Source organism: Epinephelus lanceolatus, chromosome 12, assembly GCF_041903045.1.
Source record: "Epinephelus lanceolatus isolate andai-2023 chromosome 12, ASM4190304v1, whole genome shotgun sequence".
NCBI lineage: Eukaryota > Metazoa > Chordata > Actinopteri > Perciformes > Serranidae > Epinephelus > Epinephelus lanceolatus.
Window position 1 is genome coordinate 21,705,940 of NC_135745.1, and position 22,624 is coordinate 21,728,563.

General features: G+C 39.0%; 2 protein-coding genes across 5 annotated transcripts in view; one reads left to right on the forward strand and one right to left on the reverse strand.

The window, feature by feature from the left end:
* LOC117271416 (pituitary adenylate cyclase-activating polypeptide type I receptor-like) overlaps positions 1-14,737 on the forward strand; it is a 42,587-nt gene extending 27,850 nt beyond the window's left edge. The window contains exons 12-15 of one of the 4 annotated variants that reach the window (XM_033649551.2): positions 2,138-2,221; positions 4,953-5,082; positions 6,868-6,909; positions 7,460-14,737. In XM_033649551.2, coding sequence (XP_033505442.1) covers positions 2,138-2,221; positions 4,953-5,082; positions 6,868-6,909; positions 7,460-7,684 — 481 coding nt within the window. In that variant the 3' untranslated portion in view covers positions 7,685-14,737. The remainder of the gene's footprint in view (positions 1-2,137; positions 2,222-4,952; positions 5,083-6,867; positions 6,910-7,459) is intronic. The other 3 variants (XM_033649552.2, XM_033649553.2, XM_033649554.2) reach the window with 3 other exon arrangements.
* Positions 13,139-22,624, reverse strand: part of LOC117272525 (pituitary adenylate cyclase-activating polypeptide type I receptor) — a 51,546-nt gene continuing 42,060 nt past the window's right edge. Inside the window, exons 11-13 of the mRNA XM_033651494.2 lie at positions 21,752-21,881; positions 19,980-20,021; positions 13,139-19,464 (exon numbers count right to left, since the gene is read on the reverse strand). Of these exons, the coding sequence (XP_033507385.2) occupies positions 19,318-19,464; positions 19,980-20,021; positions 21,752-21,881 (319 nt within the window). The 3' untranslated portion in view covers positions 13,139-19,317. The remainder of the gene's footprint in view (positions 19,465-19,979; positions 20,022-21,751; positions 21,882-22,624) is intronic.

The window sequence follows — 22,624 nt, forward strand, 5'->3', positions numbered from 1 at the left end:
TATACATAGTATATTACAGAAGCGTATTGCATTCACTTGACAAATAAAAAAAATCTGTTTTATTGAGTAATTTTTTCAGTTTTTCTGTTTTTTAGAGTATTTTTTTCTGAGTTAAGAGAGCAATAGATGCTTTCATTCCTTTCTTGAGAGCTTGATATAATGGAAGCAAACATGCCCCGCTTGTTTAGTTTAATCCAGTTTTACTTTGTTTTGGGTTATGTGTCCAACTGATTCTGGAGAAACATTGCAATGTCCAGCAGATCTGAATGGGCTTTTTGTCTGAATGACCACAAAGTCTTAAGGTGCCTGCATAAAGTCGACAAACTAATGATAACACCATCTATATGACTTAAAGACAAGAGTATCTCCCAGTGTCTCAAACCCAAAACAAAGTAAAACTGGATTAAACTAAACAAGCAGGTCATGTTTGCTTCCATTATATCGAGCTCTCAAGAAAGGAATGAAAGCGTCTGTTGTTCTATTGCTCTCTTAATAAAGAAAAATAAAAAATACTCAGAAAATCAGAAAAAAATAGCCCGAAAAAAAACAGAAAAAAACCCCACGAAAAACAGAAAAAAATACACTGAAAAACAGAAAGAAAAAAAAAATTACTCTGAAAAATAGAAAAAATTACTCAATAAAACAGATTTTTTTTTAATTTGTCAAGTGAATGCAATACACTTCCGTAGTATATCATAATGAAGGAAAAAAATGGGGGGAAAATTTTAAATAAACAGGACACTAAGAATTACAAAGGGGGCTTGCATTTACAACAGAGCAGGTTCAGTTACAGAGGAACACAACAAAGACATTTTGAGTGATCGTACAATCTATTACAACAACCCATTCTATTCTATTAGATGCCCAAATATAGTGCAACTCGAGTTCACCTTTGTGTAAAAATGTCCATTTTCAGTTGGAGACATGTTGTCATTCATTCCATCATGTAGAGCATCCTGAGTCTCTGCATCCACTGTAAATCTGATATATTATTCTGTAGTTAAAATGGCATCACATTCAGTAAGGAGCACATTATGACTTGTTCAGGACTCGAAACTTGACTTGACCCCTCAGTCTTGGTTTAGAACTTGACTCAAGACTTGGGTGCAAATACTCGAGACTTACTTCACCTCTCTGTAGCCAAGTGTGATTTAACTGGTTCCTGTGTGTCATAGAGCTATTGTTGTCTAAACCTATTAAAAACACATTGATGAGTCACCTGGGACAACATGGGAACTGTGGTTTATTTGGAGTCAGTCCCACATTGCGCCTAATGCCGCTGTATATGCTCACAAAAGCACCAAATGTGTATTAATCCGCAGCTGAAATTAGTCCCCAACAAATTCACCATTTTTCCTCCTCTTTGAATAACGTGCCAAACCTAAAGAGCCCAGCTGTTTAAGCTGTTTTAAAAAATGAAACCATATTTGTGCGCCCTGATTTTAAAGATCTACAGTAAGGACAAATGGTCTTGGGACTGAGTGCCACTGACAGAAAAAAAAAAGTTGGAAAGCATTGAGTGAAGGATTAACATAGTTCTAGATTTGGTGTTTTCATGGGATTTGTTGATGATAAGAAATATATAGAATAACACCTGTTTTTTTCTTTAATCAGACACCACATGACACTCCAGACACAACATGAAAATGTGGCTAACTAACTAACCCTGGTCTATGATACGCCTGCTGTTTCAGATCAGTTGGCATCTTCCCTTAAATACACGCTCAAATACTAACTGAACACTTTCACACAGGAGCATGCATTTATTTATTTAAAGAGATTGTATTGTACCCATAAGAGTGTTATTTCCCAATTCTTATTATTAAACCTCGAATGTGTCCTCTTAGACACTTTTCAGAATATATATTCATTTGTAGTACCTGTTGGCAGGAAGCTTGAGCCTCATTATGGAGTTGTACGGTAGCCAGACATCAGCCCGGTGCTGCTCCCAGAGGACGGCGTCTTTTGAGGCTCGGCAGATAATGTCATTTTCATCTGTTGCTGAGACCTGTGCGTGCGTGACCAAGTGTGAAGACGTGTGTGTGTGTGTGTGTGTGTGTGTGTATGTATTGTGTGAGTCTGTGTCCCTAAAGACATTGTCTTTGTTGTATTGTTGTGTTGTCTTTGTGCTGTGTAGCAGCTGTGCTCAGAAATGCTTCAGTGAGCCCACACAGGCTGTTCAGCATTCGTGCAGGATGTCAGAGTTATCCACCATCACACTGTAAGTGTGTGTGTGTGTGTGTGTGTGTGTATGTGTCTTTGTCCACCGACACACGTTTGTGTGCGTCTGCCTTGTGTTGACTGCATGTGTATGTGTCTGTATGTGTGTTTTACACCAGGGGTTTTTTAAGTATTTTCTAATGGTCTGAACTTCCAAATGCATACTCTCTCTAACACACACGTTTGTACTTGTACTTGTGAGGACCCTCATTGACATAATGCATCCCAAAGCCCCTGACCATACCCATCACAGCTACATGCCTGACCCCAACCCTTACCCTAAACTCAACCTAAACTTTACTCTAATACTCTGAACCTTCAAATCAAGTCTTGACCCTCAGAGTAAAGTCACACATGCATGAAATTAACATCAGTGAATGTTTGCGTCCCATTCACTTCCATTAATTGAACGCAAATTCACATCTACATTGTGTGGAGTTCAACTTTGGTTGGTAGAGTTACAGCTTTAACCAGCACAACCTGGTTTCACTCCAAACTTGTCAAATACTGACACTTGGTCAGTGGCCCCCAGTGTCAGAAACACTAAGGCACCTTTAAGCAGCGGTATGAAATGCACCGGGCAGCAGAATTTTTTGACGCTCTGAGCAACTGCCGTAGTGTAAAGAGTGAGAAAGTCTGCATGAGGCAGGCAGGAGTTGATGTGGATGGGTCAAAAAAACTCCAGACTTTCAGCAGGTAGAGTGCTGTTCATGTTCTGTATAAAACCAGAAATCAAGTTATTCAAGTTAATGAAGTTATTTTAGTACATGCTAGTACATGTAGCGTACTACACTAGTGATGTTACATTACGTTGGCAACAAATGTACTTATTTTAAACCAAACCATGATTTAGTTTTCTGAATCAAACTGTGTACTTTTGTTGCCCGAACTTATGGGAGTAAACCTAAAAACAATTTTTTTTCACCTACTTTCTTATTTTCAAAAAGAGATTGTTTATTTTGAAAAGACTATATGCATGAATTGACATGCTGTCTCTGAACGTCCATAACCGACACTGAAGGGGTACCCAGCATCATAATTTGACTTTTAGGGCCACTGACCAAGTGTCAATATTTGCCGTGTCTACCCGATATTGTACGATACTGACAATGAAAAATACAACCTGCCCCACATGAGAGATGCTGCCTGGCTGAAGTGAGTCAGGAGATACGCGTGGAACACAAGAAAATATTTTGGGATACTTATTAGCAAGCTAGCTAACATTGGCTAAGAAGTAAGCATTCCTTGTACGTCACATTCGGTGTGAATCACCTCTGTAGGTGATGATCACTCACCTGTGTGCGCTCATGTGTGACCGTGCCCTCAAACAGGCCTTTAAAAGTCCAGCCCAAAGAGAGGACGGCCAAACTGTCCTCACTATAACTCAAACCGGTCCTCACAAAGAAAGACATGCAAGAGCACACAAACACATATACACACAATTTAGTTCATTTGCTTCAAAATTTAAACCTTTGTAGTTTCGTTGAGATGTTTTTTTCAAGTGCTGGTGGAGAGACAGCAACACAAACTGTCTCACAATAATACTTGTACATTTCCTAGCGTCTCAAAGAGTTCAGAGTATAATGTGTTTATTCTGCTGCTTAAGGACCCCTGGGGGTCACTGGACTGCACCATAAAAAATCAGTGTTGCACATTTGAGCCCTCTAAGGTGTCATTTGTTGTGTGTTTCTGTGTGTTACCACTTGTCATGTGTATGTCAGACATTATGTTGTACTGCATGATACATGCAGCAGGGATAAGGAACCAAAGAAAACTCTATGTGACTACAGGGACAGATTCTACATGTCCACAGTTATGTGTTTCTTGTCTCAGTCTCAGTCTTGTGATGATTTTGTACACTAAATCTACCCTCAGGTTTAAAAGAGAGAGAAAGTATATGGCTGGTGTTATTCTATATTTTTCTTATTGTCAACAAACCCCACATAAGACCTAAACCAACAATGTACAACAATACTTTCTGGCTTCCTTACCACATCCAAATGTCCATCCCTTCTCACTGAAGATGTAGATCTCTCAAAATGAGTAATAAATGTATAGTTTAGATTTTAAAACATGCTCTGTAATTTCCTTAAAAAAACAGGGCACTGTAGTTTTCAACAGACATTACTGAAACTGGAGTTAATTATGCATTTGTTGGGGACGATTTTCAGTGGCAAATTAATAGACATTTGGTGCTCTATTGAGGATAAATGTCAGCGAGATGATGTGTTTGGTATTGACTCACAATAAACCACAGTGCCCTGGTTCATCGTAACAAAGGAACATGTCACCAAGTGCAACAGTGTTTATTATAAGTCTGTTGCAAAGAAGAATAAGATACTTTTTAGAAAAAAAAAACAAATTAGTAAAAAATGTATTACTTAGGTCAAATTTTTACTGAGTTTAATTGACTGTTGACAATAAGAAAAATGAAGATATCTCCTGTGTAATGTGAACAATAGAATAATCACAGAATTGTGACTGAGCCTGCATTTCAAACAACATTGATGCCTTGATTGAATTCAAAGAGAGATTTTCTATTTCTAAAATTGTGGCTTGACTAAAAATTTAAACCTGTGAGCAAATGACTAGTTTATGTTTCATAACATTGCATCAGTGGCTCTGTTCTTGCATCACTTCCAGCTGACCAGCACCAGTAGAACATGACTTTGATTTGTGTTTGACTTTTGCTTCAATCTTATTAAACTGTGTGTGTATGTGTGTGTATGTAGGCGTCTGGCGCGCTCCACCCTCCTGCTCATCCCTCTTTTTGGTATTCACTACACTGTGTTCGCCTTCTCACCTGAAGATGTCAGGAAGAGGGAGAGACTGGTGTTTGAACTGGGACTGGGATCCTTCCAGGTATGCTTTTACAGCTCCAATGTCCTGTTTGAAATACCAGATGATGAATGAGGGAACATAATGGGATAATAAATCATCTATACAAGATACAGAGAGGCTCTTTGGGAGAGTGATAGTGATATTCAAACCTGGTCACTCACTATCCACAGCTGTGCAGCGAACTAAAGATACTCAGATCCTCACCAAGGCCAATAGTCCTGCCTACGATGATACACACATCTGCAAGCGCAACCCCTACATATCTTTAGATATCTCTGAAACTGAATGATGTCAAAACGTGCTTGTCCCTAGCTGAATCCTCATCATCTCAGTTGTACATTTATTATGTACTTCTAAAATGGAAATATTTTTCATACTTAACATTTTTGAAAACACTTATATTGTCATGCACTTAAGTTATTAAACACAGCTTTTGCAAAAACTATGTTCACAGGGAAACTTGTGAATTTTTGCTTTAGTCAAATTTAAATTTGCACAAAGAAACAGAAGCTTATTACACAAACCAGTATAGATTAGTAACTTAATATTTACACACATTGTGGTTTTTGTACTGGTTCTCCCATGAAACCACTGTCCCTGAGGGCTCCACAGTGACTGATTTCTGTATGATGTTTGAGCAGCTACACGTGTAGGCTGCCACAGAGGATTACTGGTACCCGTGACTGTGGATCGTGATACGGAGGCATCATATTCCTACAATTGCCTATGTTTTGTCACTACTGAACGTTACTACCATCTACTGGATTTTAAGATGTATGACATTTGTTTTGCCTGGGCCAGATGCCCAAGCATACAATGTTATTTGGACCCTTTTGAACGTTTAAAGGCTTCTTCCTTGGCCCACGCTACACCCTTCTGCCAAGTTTCATGAAAATTGCGCAAGTAGATTTTCTGTTATCATGCTGACAAATATTCAAACTAAAAGGAAAACATAATCTCCTCAGTGGAGGTAGTAAAGTCTGAAGGGCAGCTGTTGCCTTGTAGTGTTTTCCCTTGAAGTAATTATGAAACTATGAAAACAATATTGAACAACAAATTCACTGATAGTGATTATAAATCAGATTGGGTCTCGTGACAGAAAGAAACAAACAATTAAAATAAAAATGCCAAACAGTCAGTAGTTTCAGGCTCTTAAATATGAGGATTTTTTTTTTGCCTTTATTTGTCTCATTTCTTTGGGTTTTTGATTTCTTATGCTTTTGAGAAAACATGATAGGAATTTTAAGCTATTTTCATATATTCTATAGACAAAATGATTAATCAGTGATGCAGATGAAAATTAAATTGCAGCCCAGAATGTCATGCTTTCATTTAATAGAAATAACATCTATGTCTTCTGCTAAACATTTATATCTGCCTAAGGACATAAAATACACACTTACCAGCACAAGCCACACACTGGTTCTGCTCAGGACCCTACATTTCTGCCATTTTGTTTAAATAAGTTATTGCCACTTTTGCAGCCACAAGAAATGATGAACTAATCTTTTGAGGGAAATATAAACTTTCTCCGTATTCTTTCATGGAAAATGTTACAGAGGGGTAAACATGTCATGCAGTTTACTGATGACACTTTACAATTCCTGCATAGTGAAGTTGCTCGGACAGTTACTTCCTTCTGCCTTTCAGAGTTGCACAAACTATTTTGTAGTGTAGTATCCCCACGGTCTGACTCTTAGGTCTTTATGCTTTGCTGATAAGGATGCAGTTATTTTTAAAAAATGAAAGAAAATTTCAATGTCAAGCTGTTTTTCTCTTATTTGTTGTCACTTTTCTCGTCTTCAGGGCTTTGTTGTAGCTGTGCTCTACTGTTTCCTCAATGGAGAGGTAAGCTTTTGTCCCTGTTCATAAACAGTTTCCCTTTGTGATGCTCTCATCACCAGCTCGTTTTTCTGACATGTACAGTATTAATACCAGAAATGCCCGTAATGCTATTTTTGATGCACAGAGCACACAAGTATATTTAGGGATAAACATCTCTGAATATGTGTACAAATTATTACCCAAAACCATAACACTTTACTACTAACACTACTTAAACCTGTCTATTTAATATTTATGATATACATATTTAAACTTAATTATTTATAACACACTATAATTTAGAGGTGAGCAAGTATAGGGACATTTTAGGTGTTCATTTACATAGAAAAACAAGACATGAAAGCATGAAAAATAAATCCCATCTGTCATTATCTTGTCAACCCTTTGCTACCTGTTTATTCCCCAGTTACAGATGCTTCACAGGAATTATAACTGTTGACAAATACATTAACAAACACAGAGTCTTAAAGTGTTACCGACACAGCTTGAGTGAACTGTACCTTTTTGAGGAGTTGGTGCAGCTTAAAGTTCATTAAAAAATGACCTTGTGAAGTTTCTCCCTGAAGGTGCAGTCGGAGATCAAGAGGAAATGGCGCAGCTGGACGGTGAATCGGTACTTTGCTGTGGACCTGAAGCAGCAGCGGCACCCTTCATTGGCCAGCAGTGGAGTGAACGGCGGGACTCAGCTGTCGATCCTCAGCAAGAGCAGCTCCCAGATACGCATGTCCAGCCCGCTGGCGGAGAGTGCCAACATCAGCCTCCCAACCTGAGCGTCTGACTGGCGAGAAGTCAACTTCAAGGTGCCGTTCCACTTATGTACACCCAGACCAACCAGAGCAGACCAAAGTGGCCCCTGATACCTCTGACATTTTGTAGTTTGGCCTTTTGAAAATGAGGTATTTCTGAAAGCATTTACTGGAGACTCATTAGAGTAGCTTTCGTATGTTATAATTTCATGTGACGATAAAGTATAATTTATTTATTGTTTTCAATAGATTTCAATCTTTTCTGACTTATGATACTCTTGATATTTTAACAAATTCCACTCCCTAGATTAAAACAGAAATTATTAGAAATTTCCTACCACTTAGTTTAGTTCAGATTTAGCCCCGTTATTGTTTATTTATAAACAATATTAATGTAGAGTTGGTGCCAAAAAACAATAGTTGTCAAAAGAAGAAAACAGTATTTAAACATCAGACGTAGGGGTCATATTTGGCTGTTGGTATGTAACGTAAATGTGCTTCAAAGTGCCATACAGGTTGCCTGACTGGATCTGATCTCGTAACAGTCCAAAGTTAAACAACAACCAAACGTTCGCCTTGCTTGTACAAATGCTCATTGTTTGAACATTTCATCTTAAATTTAAACATTTTTATACAATCAGCCGTAAGTACAGAGTATGTCAAAAGATAAAAGGAGAAAAAATAACAACTCATGGACTTTGTAAATAGTTACTTTTGGTGTCTAGATCAGAGTTTCTTTCGTTCGCATAACGCAGTATTGTAATGACCTTTTCAAACAAAAGGAACTGGAGCCCAAATCTGTAGACTTCATCACATGTCCTGAGGACCCAGAAGATCCTGCCCACTATATTCTGAACTATTTGTTTGTATTAAATCAAATATACACACACAGTATTTGTAGTAGAACATAGTGCCAAAATGAGTGAGCACTATCAGGCAGTGGTTCCCGACCTGGGAGGTCGAACCTGTCTCGTAGAAATTACGTTTGTACGTTACTAAACTGCTTTCTTAATAACGTTGTTGTGGCAACGTAATCGCTGCCTGAATTACGTTCAGAGACAGATAATGAAACACTACATTCATGTACCATGTAGGCTTCGGAAAGAGGTGGCTAGGAAGGATGGTTGGCATACAAAGTGCAGGACGTTGACAACAAAAGCACTTTGGTTAGAGAAAGATTCTGATTTTAGTTCAATGTTAATTAAAAACAGTGGTAACACTTTACTTGAAGGTATCTACATGAGAGTGACATGACACTGTCATAACTATGACATGACACGGTCATGAACCTGTCATAAACATTATGTACATGTCATAAACGTTTATGACCGTTGTCATTAAGTGTCATTCGGTTTCTGTAATGACAAGCTGACATTGTTTGGGTTGTCTTGATTATGACAACTTGACATTAATCAAAGTGACATTACCAGAAGATGTCTTTGTCATGACAACTTGACATTAACATCAAGACATCTTCTGGTAATGTCATCCTGGTTAATGTCAAGTTGTCATTATAAGGACAGCCCAGCCTGATTTTCTCGGCAATATGTTTCCCTCAAAGCATATTTGCTATTTTTAATTGGCTGTATATAAATGTAATATCTAGGAGACAGGGCTGGGGAGTTAAAAGATTAATCTGAAGGGTCGAGAAATGTCAGATACAACAAGTTAGAAAAGAAGAGCAACATTTTCTGCTCCATTAATTTTAACATTTTGTGAAATACCAGATACTTTTATGTCTTCAGGCTTCATATTAAAACATCGAAAAAGTGCTCACATCTTGTAAAAATGTGTAACATTTGATAAGGGGTCGTGAGTTGACTCAGTGTGTTTTAAAAGGTTGGGAACCACTGCTGCGGAGGATAGCTCAGTACATGAGGGATACAAAATAGGATTACAAAAACTCAAATGACTTTAAAACTTTATCCTCACAGCTAGTGGAGTTTCCTCCAGTTGATTTCCCTTTCAGTTTCCGTCACGTACTTGCAGACTGTGAACATAAACAGTACATGTGCAATGTAGTGGACGCTCTAAGCTCCTCATAGTGCCATGAGTTTATATGTGCAGCATTTTATTAGCAAGAATCAAACCCTCAGCATGCTCTGAAAGATACCAGGACTCTTTGTCTTTGTCCTGTTCTTTCTGAGCTCCAACCCATCGTGCCATATTGTATTATACTATAAATATTACTCTTTATTTTATTTATTTATTTATTTATTTATTTGTATGACTCATCTCCAACACTCATATTCCAAAGTGCCTAGTCAGTCACAAATAGCTGTCACTTTTATTTCCAGTGCAATGAACAGATATCTTAAAGTGGTAGTGTGAGTCATTTCCTGCACAGAGTGGTGTGTTTTTATTGTGGATCACTTTGCAAAGTTCTGCTTTTTTTAATTGTTTTTTTTTTTTTTTTTTGCTCTTTTATTGGTGAGATTTCTCAAGTGAAAAGACTCCTGCTGTGTTTTGTTTTTGTATTCATAATGTGTTTGACAAGACTCCAGTATTAGCTCTACAGAACTGCTGTTTTATATAGCCTCTCGTGGTTACAGCTATCATCTATCCGAGATAAGTCCGTTTCAAACACATAAACTGCTTCAAAAAAGACACGTGAAGTAACAGTCAACACAAAATGCTTTAATGTGACAGCTCTTGACAATCGCGGAGTATTGCCCATTTTCTCTTTATGTCTGTTTTCTCTTTGTTTTTGTGCACAAACTAAGCTCATAAACAATAAATGTCCAGCAGGGGAAATCATTTAATAAGATAAAATGTGAAAAGATCTGTACAGGAGGATTTATCCACAGTATTTACTCAAGATATTTATTTTTTGTACCGTCATTTGAGTGGATTAAAAGAATGTAGTGTCTTGAAAAAATGGTTTGAACATTGTCGGAACAGAAAAGGATGTATATTTATTTTCCATAAGCCATGTGAAATGACTCAATGTACAGTATAGATGCTTTCTTATGTGTACTTTATGCCTGATGTATGATTTCATTACACTGATTGATATCAGCTCTCTTGGTCAAAGTGCCATAAATGTAGTGCCATGACGGGTGAGATGTTTGGCACAATGTCTCATTTCTAGTTTCAAAGAAAAACACTCACAGGAAATTGCTGCAGAGGATATTGTGAGAGATAAAACAAAGATATAAACTCTTGGGGAAAAAAAAAGATAAAACAAACACTACTGAAGAGATGCATCTGTTTTACGCATCTGCTTGGCTGCTTTTGGACAAAAATAGTGTGACCGTGAGATGCTATCAAGGGAACTAGAACCAGGGGTAAAAAAATAAAAAATAAAAACATCTTTTTTAAAATTAGGGATGTTTAGAAGGTGGAGAACTGCGCCAGATAAAACACAAAGTGCGTACAAGGGTGTGATAAAAACCACTCTGCTGCTGCTTACGTGTTCTATCACCAGCCGTCACTCTGAGTCTGAATCAGCTCAGATGGAAACGACCATGTCTCAAAGCTGTTACTGTCTGTTAAAAGAAGAGTAGAAAACTCCTTTCCTGACCATGTCTGTGCTGTATATTTGTTTACCACAAGGTGGCAGCAACGTGTTAGAATTTTAGTTTGGTAGTCAACTCGCAAGAGGGACATTTGACTGGCGTTGATTTGCTTTTTGAGCCTTGTACTGTGGACTTTGGATGAAACAGAGGTAGTGTGGGACACTGAGGCACTCAAATGCCACATGCTCAACACTGTTCACATTTATGTGTTGTGATTTTTTTACACAAATCAACAAGCAAGCCTACAAATTAGATTTTTCTACATGAATTATGATGTGTTGTCCTCCTCAATCTTAAAATATCCTTCCTACGGTCTCTAGTTTTAAAACAAACTGTGAACTATTTGAATTTCAAAACATTTCCTGAGACACGAGGATATACTGAGGATTGGGGGCACCGTTTAGCGCTGTAATAAAGTCAGGCTGCGGAACTTTTCAGCCCAGTTGTCCGGACAAAATGTTGGCATGGTACATTTCTGCAAAGCATGTACATTAGTACATTTCATACATATCATATTAATATTGCTGAAGTGACGTAGATCAGATGACACGTATATGAGCTGACTTTCTCATCAGGAGGAGGAGGGGATTGTTGATGGCGTGACACCACCGACAAACAACAAAAGTAGGTATTTTTAAAGGTATACTATGCAGGCTTTTTCTAAAAAAAAACAATGTATAGAATCATATAAAAGTAATCTCTCTCATTCTTAATTTATGACCCACTAGAAGTGTGTGGCGGTGTATTTATCTACAGAGACTCTGCTCTCTGCATGTGCACAGCAGACAGGTGAGGTCAGGACTTGATTAAAAGGTAGCCACTGGTTATCACACCGTAGGCTACACACATTCAAGAGGGAGCAACAAAAATCGTAGACATGGCAAAAGTAAGTAAGGCAAAATGCCAAGCGGCACCAAGGTGATAAGGCTAGGGTTGGTTTTCACTTTCATTTCAAACAGCAGCTGACAGTTCCTGCATAGCAAACCTTTAATGACACGTCTAGTCATTTCCAAGTCCGGCTGTGTTTGGAGAGACCAGACCTGGGGTCTCATTTATAAACATTGCGTACGCATACAACAAAGCCTGAAAGAGATTGAAGTTGGGATGTATAAAAACAGACTTGATGGGAGAACCGTTGACCCATACTTATGAACATTTTGGAGACAGGAAATTGGCGGCGCAGATGGTGAGGTGGAAGCCTGATTGTAGAAAATTGTCCAGTATTCTTTGGGGCATGCAATTTTTGACTTTTGTCGGTACGTACATTTTTAGTATGGATCCTACATATTGTTTTATAAATAAGACCCCAGGTATTTAAGCCAAATCCTGACATTTTCCCAACCATAACCATGTGCTTTTTGTGTCAAACCTAACCACATATCAACTGCAGTGGTGTCAGAACCAGGGGTGTACCACAGCCCACCAACATGTGTGCACGTGCATGGTTAAGTTGTGGCTCTTACCACTGTTGCTATGTTTACATGCTTTAGTCAATTACAACCATTAAAGAAAGGATGTTTAGCTGCCTTTTCATCTTCACTAGTTTACAGGTAGTACCTTTAGACTGAGGATAATACAACTTAAAGGCTACCACCAACGGCTGATGGCAACTTTTAAGGTGGAATGTTTAGTTGCTTGTTGGTGAAGATTCTCAGTCATCCAGGTCATGGTAATCGTAAGTGCTAATATCGTAGGTAACTGGACTTGCTTGCATTTCTTGAAGACGTTTCGCCTCTCATCTGAGAAAGCTTCTCGGATGAGAGGCAAAACGTCTTCAGTTCTAAAGGACTGGTACGAAGTTGCACACCTGGTGGCCAGGTGGGTCAACAACTCACATTGTGACCTTAACCACTCAAACTAAGAGCTCACGTGACCCCTACGACTCTGCAAGGGTTCCCAGCCACACAGGGTTTATAGCCTGCAACTTCGTACCAGTCATTTAGAACTGAAGAAGCTTCTTGGATGAGAGGCGAAACGTCTTCAAGAAACGCAAGCAAGCCCAGTTGCCTACGATATAGCACTTACAAATGTTTAGTTGCATGTTTCTCAGTGTATGAGTTGATGTCTTGAATCAATCAGCACACCTTCAGTGTCAACTTCAACCATTGCATTTGTATTTCATTGGCTCTCTTGCATGACATGCGCTTCAGTAATGATTGGATCTTAAAGCACTTGAAAAATGTGTATGAATTTCACCCTGTTTATGCAAACTGTGAATATTTTATTCCCTCACTTGGAGAAGAAACAGTGTCAGAGCTTTGTTCTGGTGTGCTCCAGGAGCACTACACTCCTGGGGGTATATTTATAAAACAATGTTTAGGAACCGTACTAAAAATGTACGTACGAACAAAAACCAAAAATGGTGTATTCAACAATTTCTACAACCAGGCTTCCATCTCGCCATCTGCGTCGCCAATTTCCCATCTCCAAAATGTTCATAAGCATGGGTCAAGGTTTCTCCCATCAAGACTGTTTTTATAGATCACAACTTTTAACTAGGAAGTGGCGCACCTCTCATTCAGGCTTTGTTTTGTGCGTACACAATGTGTATAAATGAATACAAAAATGTAAAGAAATGTAAAGTTTCAACACATCTGCTACATATGAAATGTAGATATTTAACATATAAAACAAATGTAATATATCTGGTTTGCAGAAACAAACCATGCCAATATTAATTCTGGTAGTAAGGTTCAACTGTTAGCTTAATTTTGGCTAAAGCTAGCCATGCCTCTGTCCACACACACCTCTTTTTACAGTTGTCGTTACAGTGACACACTGAACCTTATATAGAGTTTGTGTCAAAGACGAGCATTTGACATGTTTTCTAAAAAGCAGTAGTCTGACATTTATGGAAATATGTTTAGTCATTTTCTTGGCAAGAGTTATGAGAAGAATGATACAGCTGTCAAAAATAAAAACAGCTAGTTTCAATCTTCTCATCCCACTGTTGGAGAGAAAACACACAGTATTTCCCAAAACATCAAACTATTTCTTCAAATGTAACTATTCTCAGTGTGGCATATGTCTGTGTGAGTGTTGAGCCAGTTTTATCAAGTGTTGAATGTGTGTGTGCGTGTGTGTGTGTGTGTGTGTTCTACTGATTGCCAATGAATTTTTGAATGTACCGATGTTGCTCAGCTGCTCTTAAATGTTGCCTGCTATGAATTTGCCATGGTGTACAAATGATGTCTTTTCTTGAACATATGTATACAGCGCACTGTATATGTATATTTTTGGCACACAGGAGGACCTCTTGACGAAGACCTGTAATGTTTGTGACAGTGTTTTTGTACATTTATGTTTATGTAACTGTTTTCAGACTGTGTGCGTGTGTGTGTGAGTGCGTTTGAAAGTTGGAGAGTGTGTGTTCTGTACGCATGTGTATGTAATGACAAAGCATTAATGAGGATATAAGTAACTTAAATGTCAAAAGAATATCTATAAAGCCTCATCCATATTATGTTCGACCTGTGACGGTGTGTCATGTGTAACATGCGTTCTGGTGTCTAACATTCATGTCTCAGATTGTGTAAATTTGACTGCAAAATAAATCTGTCTGTGGTATTTTGTGGAGTTGTGACTTATTTTGCTGGACAGTGTACAGATTTAGCAGCAGATTTACAGCTATGCCATTAGTTTTATCATAAGAGGAAATTATCTAAACTTTTTTTTTTTTTTGGCTGAATAAGATCCTTGTCCAGCACTGATGCATTTTAAGTATTACGAAAGCCCATTTAGCTGCTTCTTTTTCCTATTTTTCATCCAAATCAGGGTACATACATAAACATTTATGAATATTTTGCCCCAAGCATTTTCTACCTCTGTTATACAATCAGAAAACCAAGTGCATTATGTTGATGAAGTTCATCATGAATAAAAATAATACATTCAAACATTAAAGCATAGCTGTAAATACATCTAAAAACACATGTTTCATTTATTACTGTGTTTCTCCCTAAACAGACCAACTCTCACTAGACCCACAAGAGCAGCAATGGAAATACAGCATATTCACTGTGACATAAAGTGCAACATTAAATCATATTGTGGACTGACAATGACAAAGTGCTTAGCTGAACAGTACAGTGCATTATTCATGTTGTATGAAATAAAAAAAACTGAAAACTGGGATGCATGGATCGGAATTTTTGTCAGCCAGTGTTGATGACATCACCCAGTCGCCGGAGGAAAATGTTTGTGCATTTGTGTTTGTAAAAATCCTCCTTCTATTTTTTTTTTTTTTTTTTTTTCAGTCCAGAATTTGCCTCAATTACACTGAAGAAAATTAAACTTTTGAAGCAGACTTTGGGCAGACAGGATGCATTGTGCCACAGGAAGTTAGCAAAAACAACTTCGCTAACAGACTGATGAATGCAGCTCTATTTATACATTTTTTCAAAGTGCAAAGTTTGACAGCATGTTTAGCCAGCTAACATCAATAACATGCGTTATGTTCTGTGCTGCTGTCCCTTTTCCCTCCACTGTAGATCTCCTCAGGTGTGCTGCATTACTTAACGAGGTGCTTAAGAGCTCCTGTGCCAGCAGTAGTGATGGGATTCCTCGTTCACTTGTGAGAGCCAGTTCTTTGGCTCTCATTCACTCTGAAGAGCCGGTTCAAAGATGCGGTTTGTTCGTTGTTGTTTTTTTGCTCTGTGTGTGTGTGTGTGTGTGTGTGTGTGTGTGTGTGTGTGTGTGCATTGCTGATTTTTCGCATCACGTGATCTGGATATTGTAACGTGGGCCCAGAATAGACTCTGCAGACTGTCTTTGAACCGGCTCTTTGAAGTGAACGAGTGAGCGGCTGCACTGTCTTTCTCCCTCACAAACTAGTCTTTCTCAGCTTGTTCCAGATCAAATAATCTGAGATTAATTGATACAGAGTAAATTAACGCAAAAAACAAAGAAATAAGGAACTGGCTCGTTCACTCTAAAGAGCCGGTTCACTCGCTCACTTCAAAGAGCCCGTTCAAAGACTCGGCTCGTTCGCGAACGTCACATCACTAGCCAGCAGAGGAGAAAGGCCACTGGTGTGGGGACTACTGGCCCTGTTGCCTCTCAGCCCAAAATTTTCCTTGTCTTGTTTGCTTGCTGAGTGTTTTAAAGATGTCTTACATGGTTATATTGGGTCAGTGGTGGAGTTTCATTTGTCCCATAGGACGACCTAAGGATGGGCGTAACAATGCTACCAGTATAACATAACGTAGCAGGCCCCCAGGAACATTTTTCCCAGTGGCCCCTCATGTATTGCTGCAAGACATCCCCTGTGTCCCAAAAAGCATTTGACCCATAGTCCACCATTGTCAAAGAGATGTCTGTGAAACTGTTGACAGGACACCTCAAATTGCAAACAAGGTCTGTTATAACTCTTTCCATTATAGGTTTTTGATGCATGGAGGGTTTTTTTGTCAAACTTTCCTTGAGCTGAGAAAAGCAACTTAAAAACCTGTGATGTCATAATGATGTAAAGTCTATGAGCCACGTGGGCGGAGCCAGAGCAAGTGGTAAGTAAACCCAGGCATCCATCTTGGCATCCAGTATCTAGGTATTATTATAAATCAATAGAGTGTTGGAGCCATCATATAGTTTTTGTTTGTTTATTTTATCCTTATCTAAACAAGGTAAATAAAAATATACGCATGCCGTTATTAAACTGAACACAGCATCCATGTTTAAAGTGCATATTGGTAAGCTCCAGGTAATGGGAATCAGGTGTGTGGAACGGGAAGCAAACAGTTTTTGATCGTGTTACGGAAGCATGTCGTGTAAGCATCAAGTATCAATGTGGAAAACTGAATTTGCTGATTGGAATAATGGTTGAATATGCACAATGCTGTTGCCCCTCTATGTTATGGTGAGCATGTGTTGAGAATAAATGGCTTGCCAAATCCAAAGAGATAAAGCACACTGGACACTGGTTTATTCTTAGCCCAGAAAACGTATCCGGAACAAGTTCGCCTTTTCACACCTCAGTGGATGGTTTAGATATTTTGTTTTGTTAAAAAAGTTACTACGTAGAGTGCATGCATAATGGATTATACGTCTTTCAACAAAATGTTTTAGAAAACCGGCTACACACCTGACAGACCAACCTCATTACTCATTTGTCACCATGCGTAATTGGTCCTGTTTTTGTCTCAGTGCTGCTCCATGTGGATATCCCACAAGATTAGAAGGCAGAAAACACTCAAATCAACTTTTCTCCCACTCCCCCAGTGTCGTTTTATCTTTCACACTTCTTTGCATTAAACACTAGAGCCCCCCAGACCAGAAATTTTAAGTCAAAACACGATCTTTGCCTGAACCTAACCATGTTAGCCACATTGTTGTTGAAATTAAAAGCGTCTATTAATCCGCTTTATCATAACTTACAAATGTAATGTGTGTAATGTGGTTTGAAGAAACCTACAAGGCTATTTTTTTAGGTGATTGAGTTGTGACTACAATACCCAACACAGAGATTCGGCAGCTACAGACAGAGGCCATATCCACACGAAGACAGAACCAATTTCGTTTTTAAAAGTTTTCCATAAACACGGAATCGTCTCAAGATATGTGTACGTAAACATGAAGCCACTGAAAAGGCTGTAGTATATATGCAAGGCCTGTGAGTGGCGCTGCAACGCTGCCACAAAGTACACCAAAAACAGAATAAGAAATGAAGCATGCACATAAAACTCGTGCGAAGTAAACAAACACGAAGAAGAAGATGGCGGAAAATACAAACGCCAGAGGAGCTCACTTTGTATGGACTGACGACGAGGTAGAGCTGCTACTTAGAGTCACACTTGATTACAAAACTAGCACAAATGCAACCACTGCGTAGTCAGCCATTGTTGTTGTGGCGCCTTTACGCCTAATGCATGCGGGTTAAGGGAGAGGTGGGGTTATGGCATCATCGCTTCAGAAAAGAGGCGTACTATATTGTAAATACGGAAATGCGAAGGTGGCATCTTCAGATTTTTTCACTCTGGGACCCGGTTACAAAAGTTGGCGTACTGGGCTCCTAAAACGCTGGTTGCATGTTTACGAAAGGTCTATACGATAAAAAACCTTTGCGGATACACCTAATCTCGTCTCCATGTGGACATGGCCAGAGCTTGAATGTCTTGGTGTTTTTGTTTGTTTGTTTGTGTTGTTTTGTTTCTGGCTATAAATTTGGGCAGTCACTTGCATATGGGTGAAATCTTGAGCTTAAACAAATGCCAGATATAAATACGCACACAGAACCAATTTGATGCCACCTTACCCTGTAAATGCCTGGCATCTTTTTTTGTACCAATTTGGTTTCTTCTTCAGTGCAACAAATGTGCCAAAAAATTCAGATTATCACATCTGGCAGCAGCATAAAAAGTGACAGATGAAGGAAGAAACAAGCTCATAAATATTCACAAATATTTCAAAGATGGCTCATCAAAGCAGACAGCTCCTCCAAATAATTAGTTTTTTAAGACATGATGTACCAATATGTGGCAGCTTCACACACACAGGCAAACACACAGCCTTAAATACATCCGCTCAGGTTCCTCTGCATGTTCATGATTGAAATTTTCTCTTTAGCAGCAGCTGAATTGCTGCACAAAAAAATCAATTTGCACATTCGGTTCATATCAACCCCGCACATATTTTCAGCCCGCACTAAAAACTGCTTCTGTTGAGTGCTGCACAAAACAATTAGACAAGTCAAGCTTGTCTCACATAATTTAGCCAAGTTCAAACAGCCATTGTTTCCGCAGCTGTCTCTATATAATCCCTCAAACATTTGCTCATTTTTGTACTCCAAACTGTAAACACAAGCATGTGAAATCATCTTCCTGCAGGTTCTGGGCCAGCTCTGTCTCTGCTGTGCTCTTTCCACAGCGTCACCATGACATCCTTACAAATCAAGCACCAGTGTACTTTTTAGTATTTTTTTGGTTGCACATATGATAGAAGACATTGTGATTTAGCTCAGAAATGTGTGATGTCATCATTCTAACTGCTGCTGACACTGATGTTATTCATCCCGGCGCAACATTTCCTTAATCACTACACTCCTCTCATGGAGGGGTTGTTGAATTAATGTCATCAGCAGGTTGAGTTTGAGGACTTCTTCTTTGCGTGATATTCTCACAACAACTTTCCTCTCATGGATGGTCTCTTAAAAATCATACTGAGGAGATGTTGCCGCTAGAAGGAGGTCGCTTGAGCCCCCCGCGGGCTCGAACTGTGATCTGAGTGATACTTCGCTTGGCTGGGGTGAGATGGTTTTGATTGTGACACTTCCACAGCCATCTCCGCAGCTCTGTTTGGACCTGCAGACAAAGGCGTGTATGCAGAGCTTTACTGGAGGCAGAAATAGACTTACTGGCTTTGTTAAAGCCACTATAAGTACAATTCAAACATGTGTGACTTTGCTGCCCCCAGTGGCAGTATCAGAGAAGACACTGTGGCAGATAACATGCTGTCAAACTTATAGAAAGGTACAGATGTTACAGCTCTATCTAGTTTATTTGTTCTTGAATTTGGGGGATTAAAGCTTCAGTGGGTAACTTCTATAAAATAACTTTATCATATTTGCTGAAACTGTCACTATATCTTGACAACAGTACATGAGACAGATAACCTAAGATAAGAAAAAATCATCCTCCTCTGCTTCCTGCTAGTGCTCCTAATGGCATTTGCAAGAATACACTGCACCTGAATGAAACAACCAATCAGAGCAAGGAGGAGTCTGTAATGCATTATAACCTGATCAGGTCTTTCAGGTCATTAGGCAGCAAATAACTTTTTTTTTTGTATCACAAAACTGTCACCTCCATTTACCTACCTCTCCATTCATGAAACAGTAAAGCAGTGCCACCACAAAACCCTGCAACACATGAGACATGGTGACTGTAATACAATCCTCACACTCTAATCTCAGTAACACACTCCCCTTAAATCACTACAGTAAGGGCCGTTTGATAGTCGACGCAAAGGCACGCAGACGCAAACGTATTGGGAGGCATCAAGACACAGCGATGCGTGTAATACCATGCGTTGCCAGCGGGGAGATAATGCAAGCGACACACTCGAAATTAACCACTTTTTGTTATTCACAGAAGAAGCAGGTATGAAATATGGCAGGTGAGGAGGAAAAACTTTGCAAACTCGTACGGGCACGCCCCCATTTATATGACAGTTCTAGTGCCCTGCACGCTAATAAAATAGCAGTACTAGCTAGCTACAGCAGTACTAGCTAGCCAGAATGTACTGGTGACTCTGCTACCCCCTATTGCGCAAATGATGTATTGCATTTCAAGTGTCGCCTGGTTTGCTTGCATTCAATGTACTGACTAGGAAATGCGTTGCCCTCGTCGCTTGCGTCACTTGCGTCACTTGCTCACATTGCGTACGTCTACTATGAAATGGCCCTAATTGTACATATAGTCAACCTAAAGAGAAAAGTTTCATGGTAGCTCTATGGTGTAATCAATGATAACGCAATTTTGGAAAATCCATCTCAGATTTATTGCATTTATAAGCTCAAACAAAATTCTTCGTGTCGTAAGATGTTCCATAACTTTACACACTTCACATTTGTTATTGCTTTTGTGATATTTTCACTTGCCACATGTGACAGATTAATAGTTTGTATAATTTTTAAGGTGCATCACTTTCACATGATATGTCTTATGTCTGGCAGATTGGCCAGCTCACAACTATCTTTTTGCTAAGCCCCGCCCCTTTGTGATGGTTCAACAAGCTGTCAGAGTAAGCATGGAGCCCACGCTGTAACTAACTGCACTCCCTGAAGAAATATTATCTTATATTTGGAAAAATGAAACAGTGATTCCAGAGAGAAGCAGACAGAGGGGTCTACAGTCTGTGTTTAAAGGATATATCCAGGATGTCAAACTGACTCAGCAACAACAACAGGTTAAAAAGACAAAGATAGTTAGAAGCTAAAGCCGAACTTTAGGCTACAGATCACAGTGTCAGCTAAGCAAAGGGTTAATAAAGAGCCTCTGTTTGTCAAAATGCAGTGACAGAGATATGACCTTTCTCAAACACAAATTTAAACATTTGAAATACTTATGAATACATAAATATCGACAGCCTAAAGAGTTGATTGTTTCTTTTGGTCATTTACTATCACGTCCTCACTGTCATTTTTCTGCAGTCAAATCTCTTATAAAGGTATCATAAAGTTACTTAAATTAAAAGTGTTAGATTGTTTTACGGAAAGAATTTGATTTCTGATGAGCCTTTTTTCACAGAAGACATTTTGACATGTCGCAGCAGGAAAAGTAAAGGTGTAAATAATAAACTGATGGCTGACTTCCATTCAACTGCTTCAGTGCCCAGCTCCTGGTAATGTACATACTGACTCACTGTCATGGCTTAGTGGGACACTTAAATAGAGCAGACCCATCGTTAGTGTTATTAGTAACATCCATCTTTGCTGATCCAACTAAGACAAGTCAAACTCCTGTGGAACAAGGACTACTTTGAGAACATCCATTATTCAAACTACTGCAATTAACTTTTTGTGACCTGTCTTAACTCAGGTTTTAAGTTAGGACTTTTTTGTTCTGCCCCCTTGCCAGTGTTTTATACCTGAAAGGATCCCAGTCCGAGCTCGATGTAGAGTCTGGCTGCCATTCCAGTGTTCTCAGGCAGGAAGGCAAACACTGTGTAGTGCATCCCAAACAGAGGGATGAGGAAAAGGGTGGATTTAGCCAGCCTCCTGCAGGAAACAAATAACAGAAGAGTGAAAGAAAGAAAGAAAGAAAGACAGCAATCCAGGTATGTAAAGGCACAACTCGGGCTAATCCATGCTAAAAATCCACACATAAACCAGAAGACGTATTTTCACTATTAGAGTCTGAGCAATGAGTCCTTCATGAACATATAATCCTCTGGCTGTTTCACACGAGAGATTTCTGTGTTTTTTGTTTTGCGATTTTCAGCATTTGGGAGTGGGTAGGGATCATTTGTCACATCCTCCCATGCACCAATCAGGATTTAACTCGGAATTAAAATGTAATGACAGTAGTAGATTTATTTACTAATGTTGGTAATCCACTGTCAATCACATCTGATGAAGCAAATTATTAGGGTTTTTCAGTCTTAAACTCTTAAATAACAAGTAACAGGGTTTATTCTTGTTGTTTCTTATTATAGTTAATGTTAAAGAACAATCCTGCAGACTTCGTTCATTCATTCATTCATTCATTCATTCATTCGTTCTTTCTTTCAAACCTTTATTTAAGACTCAGGGAGGAGCCCCTAATTTTCAATGATGCCAAGCATGAACAAAGACGTCGAAAAAAAATCACTAAGCAAACAAAGAAACATCATGCATATCACTTAAAGCAACTCTTACCTTTCTTGCATTTCACACAGCAGTTAGAAAAAATTTGAACATCCACAACTCCCGCCTCCCTCCAATACCCATCCCCCTCCTCCTGCAACTCCACCTCCCTCCGA